The sequence below is a fragment of the Pelophylax lessonae genome (genome assembly GCF_965119305.1).
Source record: "Pelophylax lessonae genome assembly, chromosome: 3".
Lineage (NCBI taxonomy): Eukaryota > Metazoa > Chordata > Amphibia > Anura > Ranidae > Pelophylax > Pelophylax lessonae.
This window is the reverse complement of record NC_138770.1, coordinates 371,545,892-371,558,913: the sequence shown is the minus strand read 5'-3', so window position 1 is coordinate 371,558,913 and position 13,022 is coordinate 371,545,892. Positions and strand designations below refer to the sequence as shown.

The following is a 13,022-nucleotide window of genomic DNA, read 5'->3' as shown; positions in this document are numbered from 1 at the left end:
TAACAGCACCCCCACTAAAAACAAAAAAAACTTTAGCCTTAAAACTTTATAACTTAACTACTAATCCTAATTCCCAAAATTAACTCCTTCTCATCCATACGTATTATCTTCTGTTTACTGAAAGTGTTCAGTGTGTTTGCACTGGCATCAGTGCCAAAAGGACCCGCTTCCAGCAACCAAAGCAGCTCAGAGATGCCAAAACTGAAAATCATTGTTTTTGTTATTTTTAACATGTACCTAGCATACAGCACAGTGTAGCCTAATCTCAAATTGCCCATAAATCTTAAGTGGCCATATTTCTTCTGGTGAGAGGGCTCAGTTGTGCATTAGTTTATGCTTTAATACATGCTTTCTTACTTGGTCAGTTATCAGGAAAATATGTGATCCCAGAAGACATTTTCAGTAGGAAAAAGCATGTTTAAATTGGGAACTAAACTATGGATTACAGTTTCCTTTTTTTTCTGTTGAGTTCATTCTTTCTGGCAAATCTATTTTCATACTAAACAAGTTATCTTCTGTATATGAACATGTGTGATAGCATATAACGCATCACTAAATTTTACCCATGAGGTAAAGTGTGTATTTACTATACCAGGCAAATGTAGATGCTTATTATAGCATGTTTTTATACACTTGTCAGGTTACAATTTAAAGCTGTCCAGGCTACATTATGTCTATTTTTCTATAGCAGCCATGGTACGATGTGTAGAAGCAAGCAGAATTAATTATTAAACGTAGAGTTGCTGCTGACTTGATGGGAGATTAACTGCTATTTTACTGTGTTTATGTATGCACATTGTAACTGTCAGGTTATCTCACTACACTTGAGGGACTTCAGACAATTGCAGTGCTGATGGTAATGTTGGCAATTTCCCTATTTTTGCTTTCATTTTTTTTTTTTTTTTTTGCAGGTCACTGCTAGAGGATTTGGTCCATTGTTGCAGTTTGCCTACACTGCGAAGCTATTACTAAGCAGAGAAAACATTCAAGAGGTCATCCGATGTGCGGAATTCCTGCGTATGCACAACCTGGAGGACTCCTGCTTCCGCTTTCTTCAGACGCAGCTTCTAAACAATGAGGATGGCTTGTTTCTGTGTAAGAAAGACACCTCGTGCCAGCGTGTTCACAATGAGACTTTTCATTGTGAAGAGGAAACTATGGAATCTGAAACCTCAAAGATATCCTGTCCCAAGGAAAGAATGCACCATGAGCCTTTTAACTTTGGTTCAGGTGAGAATGCCACAGACAGAAATGAAGTCATTTTGCCTAATTCCAATATGCAAAGGGATAATAAGGAAAGTTTAGACAAGGATCCTGTAATCCGCTACCCACGTTATAAGAAATACCAGCTGGCTTGTACTAAGAATGTCTACAATACATCACATAGTACCTCAGGTTTTACAAGCACATACAATGAACATAACTCGGAAATAGGCCTAAAATCAGGACTTCCTATAAGCCAGATCAAAAGTGAGCCTCAAGATGATGATAATGAAGAAGAGAGTGTTACACTTTGCTTGTCTGGAGATGATAGTGACATCAGGGATAAAGAAGAGGACATTGAGATGGTCAGGAAACAGCCTAGCCCAGCTATCATTGATAATCCAAAATGTGTGTCATCTCCTTCTAGTCTAAGGACTTTATTTAGTAGAACAACAGAAGGAGAATTCATGGACTCACCTGGCACTTCCCATCAGCGATTTGTCAGAAGTCCGCCATGCCCTGTGGAAAAGGGAACGACTCAGGGTGACCATAAAACTGAATATACCCCTTTCACTGGGAACTATGATTTGTCTAGTGAACCTCACAAAGATTCCTCTAACTTCCTCATGGCATCCCCTCTTCAAGGTTCTGGCTCAGATCTCACCCCTAAACATGAAATGGAACTGGACAGGAGAAGTGTAATTTTCTCTTCAAGTGCTTGTGACCAAATAAGCACTCCAGTGCAATCATATTCTGGTATGAGCTGCTTGGATAAAGAGTTTTCAGAGCATGTGCCAAAGGGTCTGTGGGCCGGAGCAAGCCAATCCCTTCCCAGCTCTCACACCTTTTCCCACAGCGGGCTGGTCACAGACCCATTGCCAGGAAGGCTGAGGCCAAACAGTAGCTGCCCAGTGCCAATTAAGGTTTGTCCCCGTTCCCCACCTTTGGATACCAGAACAAGGACATCAAGCTCCTGCTCCTCCTATTCATACGCAGAAGATGGAAGCGGTGGATCCCCTTGCAGTCTCCCTCTCTGTGAATTTTCATCATCTCCGTGTTCACAAGGCCCGCGTTTTCCACCCACTGATCATCAAGAAGCTTGTTCAATTGTAGACTCATTATATAACCAAGTCAGACCACAGATAAAATGTGAGCAGTCATATGGAACAAACTCAAGTGATGAATCTGGATCATTTTCAGAAGCAGACAGCGAGTCATGTCCTGTACAAGACAGGGGGCACGAGGTAAGAATTTTTCATATGTTTGGTATTACCTGTTTTTTTTATGTCTATTTTAAATAAGTTTAATCCTGTTATAATTTAAAATGTAAAATATACAATTAAACTCTCAGAAGTCACAGAGACTTCATAAAAAGGATAGGGCTAAAGCACACCTGCGGCTTTCCTGTTGCTTAAGGAATCTGAAATATACATTTGGAATAATGACAGCTTTGCTGCAAAGTAATGTTTTTGCCTTTACAGTGTTCAGACACAATACTCTGTGGCAGCCAAAAGTAAAGCAGCCTTTGCCGCCCCCATACACAGAAACTGCCAAGCCAAATTTCAAGTGAACAAACAGAGAAGTACAAATTTTCACCAGCTAATTATTTGAATTGTTAGAAAATATTTGGCTAGCCCATGCCTGTTTTCTGTTGCCCATAAACTACAGTCACACCAGTTTATATAAAGGTACATTTTATTGCAAAATAAACATTTGCTTATTTTTGTGGTCATGATGACATTTATTTAATTTATAATGGGTTTTCAAAGGTAATTTCACAATTTATTTGACATTCAACACCTTTGCATTGGTGGTCAGTGGGGTAAGTATACCCCTATATTCATGATCAAAAGAAGAAAGAATCCTAGTACATTGGTGTTCACTGGGAAGAGGAATGCCCTTTAAATTGGTGATCAGTGGGAAGAATGCTCCTTTTTGGACAACTAAAAGATCATTTATGTCAGTGGCTACTTACCTGACAGATGAGAAGAGAGGCTGCACTGGTAACACACCACTGGCAGTGCTGAGTGATGTCTGTCCCATAACAATGCATGCACCATCAGGTGAGAGGTCAATACAACACTGCTCAAGTAACTACTAACAGCCTTTGGAACACTAGGATTCTATGCAACCTTGGTTTAGAGGGGCTGTACTAAACAGTATTTTAGGGGGCGTGATCCACCAACGTGCAAACACGTTTTATTGATAAAAAATGATATTCCCTTGATCCATTTTTTAGAGTCTAGAAACACCAGGAGCACCTGTTATATAATGCCTAGACCTTTGGTACCCAAGATGTGGCCCATAAGCTATTGGGCACCATTGTAATGAGTAGAGTGTAACTATCGGACACAGCAGTTCACATGGCCAATGAAACTGGCCCTGTGCCATGTGATCACTGTGACTAATCACAGTGATCACAAATGTAAACAAAGACTGCATGTTGCAGCCACCACTCTGTTTCCTCCAGCACACCAATCAGCTGTAAATGGAAACAGAGTGTTTCCTACTGTGAAAGAATTAGTAAGGTTTTTACTCACACACATAACATGTTCCCCAAACTAGTGTAGCCAGCCACAGTGTCCCTGATCGCTAGCCACACCAGTCCCCAGTGTCACCAGTACAGCCAGCAACAGTGTCCCTAATTCTTCATCATGGTGACCAGTGCAGCCAGGCGGTGTGTCTGACTGCTGCCACACCAATGTCAGTGATGCCAGATCAATGTACACCAGCAACAGTGTTCCAGAATGCCGCCACACCAGTGTTAATGATTCCAGACCATTTTAAGCCAACAGCAGTTTTCCTGATTTTTGCTACACCAGTCACAGTGTCAGCAGACCAGGGTGAGCAAGCAACAGCATTACTAATCACCAGTTCCAGGGTCTCTAGACTGGTGCAGCCAGCAGCAGTATTCCTGATTGCCACCACACCAGTCACAGTGTCACCAGACCAGTGTAAGCAACATCCTGATTGCTTGCCACATCAGTGCTAACTTAAGCTAGCACCAGTTTCCTGATCGCTAGCCACACCAGCGCCAGTATTACCAGAGACACTGAAGTTAGCAGTAGTGTTCTCATCGCTAGTCGCAACAGTACATTGTCACCAAAGCCACCATATACAGTAACAGTAACGTTATCGCCAACTAGAACCAGTGGCCTGAATGCCAATCAGGTTACAGGTTTAGCTACTGACAAAAATGTTCAAAACAAGGTACACAAGCAAGGAGACCTTCCAGATTCTGAGTATGACTAATGAGAGCAGCAGGCAGGAGACCTCACAATCAGATTCCAATTTAGCGTATGAACCTGTGAAAAGCAGGGGTTCAGTAACGGCCAACTTTGATTCATAGGATGAAAGTCTTCCTGCTAATAAAGTCAAGCATACTGAATATCCTACTCAATAACTGGCAAGCACCAGAAGTGAGCTACGTTCAGAGGATGTTACCACTGGGGTCAGGAAATTAGATGCATAATTTATGCTCTTTAAAAAGCCCAAAAGTGTCCCTTGCATTTTGGGCCCCTCTATGCATCTAGGCTGTAAAAAATCTCACCCCCATACTCAGGAGACATAGCAGAATGTGTTTTGGGGGTGTATTTAGAAGTATACCTTTGTGCTGTGTGTGATAAATAGCTTGTTAATAGCCTGTTTGGCAGCTTTGTGACCATAGGTGTGCGCACAGGGTGTGCCAGGTGTGCCCAGGCACACCCAAATCACCCTGTGCAGTACAGATTCCCCCTACTGCCCTGGCTCCCCTCCCCTTACCCCCGCAGTTCTGCCAGCTTCCCTCCTCTCCTCCCCAACCAGCTGTTTTAGGATGAGTGGGGAAAGGGATCGGGAAATATATAATTTACCGGCCCCTTCCCTTTCTGAATGAACCTCGTGAGTGATCAGTAGTGTGTGTTTGAGCTTTGGTGTGCACACCCTAATGCATTAAGCTGCGCACACCTATGTTTGTGACAAAAATTGCAACTTCAAAAACTCACCATACCTCTTGCCTAAATACCTTGGTCTGTCTACTTTCCACAAATTTATGGCCTCTTGAAATGAGATAGGATTCAGGACTTATCATTTTTCAAATATATAAATATATATATATATATATATATATATATATAAATATATATATATATATACACTGTGTGTATATATGTATATATATATATATATATATACCATAGTTTGTAGACTCTATAACTTTACATAGACTAAATAAAATATAGTGATTTGGGTTATTTTTAGCAAAGAAATGTAGGAGAATATATTTTAGCCTGAATTTATTAGGGAATATTTATTGTTTTCAATATTTTATAACAAAAAGTAAGAAAAAAACATGTTTTTTTTTTTCTAAATATTCCATATATTTCGCTTCTATAGCAGAAAAAAAAATCACAAACTTTCATTTGGGTATAGTGTTGCATGACTAATTATTTGTCATTCAAAGTGTGAGAGCATAGAAACATAGAAACATAGAATGTGTCGGCAGATAAGAACCATTTGGCCCATCTAGTCTGCCCAATATATCTGAATCCTATGAATAGTCCCTGGCCCTATCTTATATGAAGGATAGCCTTATGCCTATCCCATGCATGCTTAAACTCCTTCACTGTATTTGCAGATACCACTTCTGCAGGAAGGTTATTCCATGCATCCACTACTCTCTCAGTAAAGTAATACTTCCTCATATTACTTTTAAACCTTTGCCCCTCTAATTTAAAACTGTGTCCTCTTGTGGTAGTTTTTCTTCTTTTAAATATGCTCTCCTCCTTTACCGAGTTGATTCCCTTTATGTATTTTAAAGTTTCTATCATATCCCCTCTGTCTCTTCTTTCTTCCAAGCTATACATGTTAAGGTCCTTTAACCTTTCCTGGTAAGTTTTTTCCTGCAATCCATGTACTAGTTTAGTAGCTCTTCTCTGAACTCTCTCTAGAGTATCTATATCCTTCTGGATATATGGCCTCCAGTACTGCGCACAATACTCCAAGTGAGGTCTCACCAGTGTTCTGTACAGCGGCATAAGCACTTCTCTCTTTCTACTGCTTATACCTCTCCCTATACATCCAAGCATTCTGCTGGCATTTCGTGCTGCTCTATTACATTGTCTTCCCACCTTTAAGTCTTCTGAAATAATTACTCCTAAATCCCTTTCCTCAGATACTGAGGTCAGGACTGTGTCAAATATTCTATATTCTGCCCTTGGGTTTTTACGCCCCAGGTGCATTATCTTGCACTTATCCACATTAAATTTCAGTTGCCAGAGTTCTGACCATTCTTCTAGTTTTCCTAAATCCTTTTCCATTTGGCGTTTCCCTCCAGGAACATCAACCCTGTTACATATCTTTGTGTCATCAGCAAAAAGACAAACCTTACCATCGAGGCCTTTTGCAATATCACTTATGAAGATATTAAACAAAATTGGTCCCAGTACAGATCCCTGAGGTACCCCACTGGTAACATGACCTTGTTCTGAATGTTCTCCATTGACTACAACCCTCTATTGTCTGTCACTCAGCCACTGCCTAATCCACTCAACAATATGGGAGTCCATGCTCAATGACTGCAGTTTATTGATAAGTCTTCTATGTGGGACAGTGTCAAAAGCCTTAGTAAAATCTAGATATGCAATGTCTACTGCACCTCCACCGTCTATTATTTTAGTCACCCAGTCAAAAAAATCTATAAGATTTGTTTGACATGATCTCCCTGAAGTAAACCCATGTTGTTTTTCATCTTGCAATCCATGGGATTTAAGATGTTCCACAATCCTATCCTTTAATAGGGTTTCCATTAATTTGCCTACTATTGATGTCAGACTCACTGGTCTATAGTTGCTCGATTCCTCCCTACTACCTTTCTTGTGAATGGGCACGACATTTGCCAATTTACAATCTTCCGGGACGACTCCTGTTACTAAAGATTGGTTAAATAAATCTGTTAATGGTTTTGCCAGCTCACCACTAAGCTCTTTTAATAATTTTGGGTGTATCTCATCAGGACCCTGTGACTTATTTGTCTTCACTTTAGACAGCAATCTTAGAACGTCTTCCTCTGTAAAGACACATGCATCAAACGATTCATTAGTCATCCTTTCAAGTGGAGGTCCTTCTCCTTCTTTTTCTTCTGTAAAAACTGAACAGAAGTATTCATTAAGGCAGTCGGCTAGCCCTTTATTCTCTTCTACATACCTTCTGTCCTTTGTTTTTAATTTAGTTATTCCTTGTTTTAATTTCCTTTTTCATTTATATATCTGAAGAATGTCTTATCCCCCTTTTTCATAGACTGAGATAGTTTTTCTTCTGCCTGCGCTTTTGAAGTTCTTATAACTTGCTTGGCCTCTTTCTGCCTAATCTTGTAGATTTCCTTATCTTCATTGCTCTGGGTTTTTTTTATAATTACAAAATGCTAGCTTTTTATTTTTAATGATTTGGGTCACTTCTGCTGAGTACCACAGTGGTCTCTTCCTTTTTTTGCTTTTACTGACAAGTCTAATGCAATTTTCTGTTGCCTTCAATAATGCACCTTTTAAGTAGTCCCATTTCTCCTGGACTCCATGTAATCCATTCCAGTCTGATAAGGACTCATTTATGACTAATTTCATTTTTGAAAAGTCTGTTTTTCTAAAATCTAAAACTTTTGTTTTTGTGTGGTGTGACTCTTTCACAGTTCTTATATTAAACCACACTGACTGGTGATCACTAGATCACTAGAGCATTGAAAGCTGACAATTGGCCTTGGCAGAAAGAGGGTGAAAATGTCTGGTATAAAAGTGGTTAAATACCACCAGAAGAATGTGGGTTTGTTTTTGTTTGTTTTTTTACTTTGTGCATGACTAATTCCTTCAATATGGTATGCCAGTACTGAAAGATGACCTTGACAGGAAAGAGGTTTAGCAAGCCAGTCTTCAAATAGTCAACTTTATTCTCTGACTACAAGTTATACTGAAGCTTATTACCCCTCACTTTCTATTTTTTTTGGCTTGCTATAAAATGGACTTTATTTATTTTTTAATGGATTATTTTTTGGTTGAAATATTTCAGGGCCCTTTTGCTGGTAGAATAAAGTATGGACATTGTGATAAGAAAATAAGTAGTACTTTAACACTGAACTCCAGGAAAACGTAAATAGTCCGATTAAATCCACATACTGTCGCTGTTCTATCTTCCTAAACGTTTGTGTGATTTCTGTCCATCTAGTTTATAAAGTTACACAGTTTTGCCATACTACACAGTCCTATCTGGCAGAGCAGTAGACCTGTTATTAGCCTGCTGCAGTTTAGTAGGTCTCCTTACCAGCCTGTGATCAGACAGTGAAGGGAGAAGCAGAAAATTGATGAGTTTATCACCCTGGTCCTCTGCTCTCACTCATCCTAACAGCATGCTCCTTGCACTGCAGCACAACTGATTGGCTTCTTGGGGTGCTTCTCTAGGTGGGTTAACTGTAGGTAATTGCAATGTTTGCATTTGTGGAAAAAAAAAAAATTAAAGGTATAATAATGAATACAGATCTTCAATAAATTGTGTGCTTTGAAACAAGCTCATGCAGATACAATAGAATGTATTTTATACAATTGTTATTTCAATTTACAGGTACATACTTGTATGTTTTTTTAAAAGAAGAGGTTTCCCCTTAAGCATTATAGTATGACTATTGCTGCCAAACAATCTAGATGATCTGTGCACATTGCTATCACCAGGTCTAAAGTTAGCTGTCTCGTTTAAAGTGCAGTGTTCTCTGTGCTTATTTGGGTGTCTGATTCAGCTGATATAATATACTACAAAGGTACAAAGTCTGATTTGGACTGGCTGTGTGAAGGGGAGTAAAGTACATATTCTCCAGCCAGACCTTACATTGATACAGAGCAGCCAAACACTGCTGTTATTGTGCACGCTAACCCAGTTGGCCTGCAGAAATTAAACAATCACCTTGTAAAACTACCCATTCTGTTTAAAATAGAAATTAAAAGCAAAACATTTGTGTAAAGATATAAAAATACATTATAAATACCTTTTTTCCATTGATTATAAGTGAGGGAATCCCCTGTGTTTTCAGGTGCATAGGAGCTAGGGGAGAAGAAACAACGGCACACTGATATTCCCAGTGAATGGCTTGCAGCGGGGGCATGTCAGGACTAGTCCAATCATTGGAGGAGCGTACACTGATTTTCCAGCATAGTTTGAGAACTGACTGTGGTATGCTCTCCTGCTTAGTGTGGTCAGTTTTTAATAGGAAAGCAAGGGGACTAGCAGGAACACCAGAGATTTCACACAAAGGAAGCAATACAAAGATAGAAGGAGACTTTCTCATACAAGTACATGGCACATATCAGGAATATGAAGTGTTGGGGTAACAAACGCTTTAAGTAAAAGATTATTTTTTAGGGCTCATGCACAGAGGGCATTTGAAAAAAATTAGCTGAAAAGCCAGTTCTGACGCATTTTGCATTGGCGTTAATGCACGTTTTAGCTATCCTTCGCAGCATTAGCGTTTAGCAGCCTTTCTCTGCCCTCTTATATTTTCCAACCTACAATCCAACTACTACAGTTTAAAAACGTCTGACGTGGCCTAACGCTGTATACGGCGTTAAGCAGCCTTTAGCAGCGTCAGGCTTTTTTACAGCTTAACGCTGCTGCTCCAGAACGCGCTGGCCCTGGGTTTTTTTACAGCTTAAAAACGCCCATGCCACTTACAGCTCCTAAAAGCCTGTGTGCATGAGGCCATAGAATACCATGGAGGGGCGTTTTTAAGCTGCAAAAAAAAAAAAAAAAATGCCTGACGCTCATAAAAACAGCTGTAAAAACGCCCTGTGTGCATGAGGCCTAAGAGCAACAAAATGAAAGAACATACTTTCAGCTAATCTCCATGTTCTAGTGAACTATAAATAGTTTATTTGGACCAAGCTGGTCCAAACTATTTCCTTCACTAACGGATGCAGCGGCTGTGAGCTCTGTATATACTGTATGTAGCATCAGCTGCATTCAGCACTGTGTTCTGACATAGGGACAGGAAATTCCCATTCAGCGCATGCAACAAAATCAAGTCAGGCTGAGCTCTGTTCATCCATTCACAGTAAGCTTTTTATTCTATGAATAAATACTAGACACGTGCAATACCGAAAAATTTGTTTAGTTTTGCATATTTTTAGCACTGATTACTGTAGTAATGTCACTGGTACCCCCAAAAGTGTAACAGTAATTCCATCCCTGTAGAATAGAAATGAATTGTGCCTGTAAATATTAATCCATTTTTAAAATAAAAATATTAAATCCACCATAAATAAATGTCTGTGTATTTCTTTCATACACTGTACACAACACAATTCTTCACTTAAGTCCGCATTGTGTTGCTCCTTCACATGCAATTTATGTGCTCTATAACACCATACACCATACTAATCCCATCCCCACCAATTATATGCTCTCACCTTCTTACACGCCTTCTTCTTTAACAGGGGTCTGTTAGTCCCAACTGGTCTCTTCTTGTAAATCCAATCCATCTCCTTCCTTAGCCATCCATGTGAATAATGCCACTGATCACCCAAAAAATAAAAATGATACTAATAGTACCCACTGCGTTTCCACCTTTATTTTGTTAAAAATGCCTAAAATACCACTCTCATAACTTGTGCACAAATCTGGTGCACTTCAGAGATAACAGCCTGTGTTTCCCTTTAAGATACAAAGCCCTTGAAAATATTGATACCAGGATCATGGCTGTCTCCGCCTGATTCATTCTCTCCTTCCATCCAACGGCCCATTTACATCTGGCTGTCCATAGAGGAGAGTGTTCTGTGTCAGTGTCCGCTCTGCATGAGTGAAGCGGACACGGTCATGTCATCTGCCTGCTCCGCTGGAGCAGAGGAGAGATCCCCTGCTGCACAAGCAGATTGCACCTGCAGTCCGCCCTGTGTGAAAGAGGCCTAATAATGCTCAAATTCATTTTTACAATCTAGAGCAGTGTACAACAATAAAAAAAGAGGTCAACCTGAGATTGGAGAGACCACAGCCTTTGAAACATACTTAGCTATCAAAATTATTTTATTTCTAGGTTTGCTTTATCTAGTTCAGTGCTGTCATGCAGCAGCAAAAACAATTTCCACATGAATCCCACATAACAGGGGTATGATTTTCTTTATCTTCTTTTCAGGGTAGTGGCGACTATGCTTCTCTTTCATTGGTCACTGTTATTGTAAAATCCCCTCTATAGTTGCTGCTGGAGTATAGGGGACTCTAACTGCTGGTCAAATAGAAATTAGAGTTCCAGAGAAGCTGTGAACGGCTGTAGGCAATGTATAGCAAAAGACAATTGTTCATCGTTCATGAATTGTCTTTTGCTATATATTGCCTACAGCCGTTCACAGCTTCTTTGGAACTCTCATTTCTATTTGACTTACAACAAATCTTTTATTTTTATCATTATCATCCATGGTGACTGTTTCCATTTTGTGGAACTACAATTGACAGCCCACTTATAACAGCCAGCAAGTGTGAGTACATGTACTATATTTGGGGCTGGACATACTCACATCCCCCATCGCTCCACATAGAGGTTCTTTTGCTGTTTGTTCTGAGTATTGGGACCGTTAGGGTACCCAGGTGTTCCACTCAGCTGCGGGTTGATACTCAATCAATGCCTTTCACGGTCCTCTATAGAGCGCAATAATCATTTGTTTTTTGTATTTGAGGAAATTATATGTGTAATTTAGGCTCCTAGAATGCTTGGAGGTGCTACTTGGATGTTGGGCCTCTGTATGTGGCCAGGCTGTGTAATTGTCACGTGGTATCACCATACTCAGAAGGAGTAGCAGAATGTATTTTGGGGTGTAGTTGCAAGTATGCCTATACGTTGTGTGAGAAATAACCTGGTAATATGACAATTTTGTGAAAAAAATCTTCATTTTGCAAAGAATTTTGGGAAAAAATTACAACTTCAAAAGACTCACATCCCTTTTACTAAATACCTTGGAATGTACTTTCCAAAAAGGGGTAGTTTGAGGGGTATTTGTACTGTTCTGGCTTGTTAGTGTCCAAACAAATGAGATAGGCCGTCAGTACATCAGGTGTGATCAATTTTCAAGGATTGGCACTATAGCTTGTAGACTCTATTACCTTCCTAAAGACCAAATAATATATACTTATTTGGGTTATTTTTAGCAAAGATTTGTAGCAGTATAATGTTTGGCCAAAATTTATAAAGAAAAATTACTAAATTTGCAAAACTGAAATGAAGAAAAATGCATTTGTTTACAAAATGTTCAGTCTTTTCTGATTTATAGCGCAAAAAAAAAAAAAAAACAATGATAAAATACCCCCAAAAGAAAGCTCTATTTGTGTGAAAAAAAGGATAAAAATTTCAGATGGGTACAGTGTTGCATGACTGAGTAATTGTCATTCAAAATATGAGAGCACTGAAAATTGGTCTGGTTGGGAAGGGGGTTTAAGTGCCCAGTGGGTAAGTGGTTAACCTCTTACCGCAAAGTGACGTACCGTACGACGGCTGACTTTGCGTGGTTATACCGGGATGAAGCCTCTAGCTAGAGGCATCATCCCGTTACAGTTGTTTAGAGCCGTCGATCGACTTTCCAGCGGTAATGACCGATGCGGCTCAGGAGCCGCTCCATCGTTACCCTGGCGAGCGGAAGGGGACGTTCCCCCCCTCCCACCGCCTTCCGCGGCTCTGCCCGGGTCTCCCGTCCCACCGGGAGACCCGAGCAACCAGCCGTCACCTCTGCCGGGTGGATGGAGTCCCGATCTAAGCCGGATGCGGCTTCGATCGGGTCTCCGATGAAGTAACCCGGAGGCGGTGTCCATGACGTCACATCCGG

General features: G+C 40.2%; 1 protein-coding gene across 2 annotated transcripts in view; it reads left to right on the top strand.

The window, feature by feature from the left end:
- The window catches only part of BACH2 (BTB domain and CNC homolog 2), a 338,775-nt gene that overhangs the window by 304,705 nt on the left and 21,048 nt on the right, over positions 1–13,022 (top strand). For both annotated transcript variants that reach the window (XM_082250238.1, XM_082250239.1), the window contains one exon: positions 912–2,447. In XM_082250238.1, the coding sequence (XP_082106364.1) occupies positions 912–2,447 (1,536 nt within the window). The remainder of the gene's footprint in view (positions 1–911; positions 2,448–13,022) is intronic.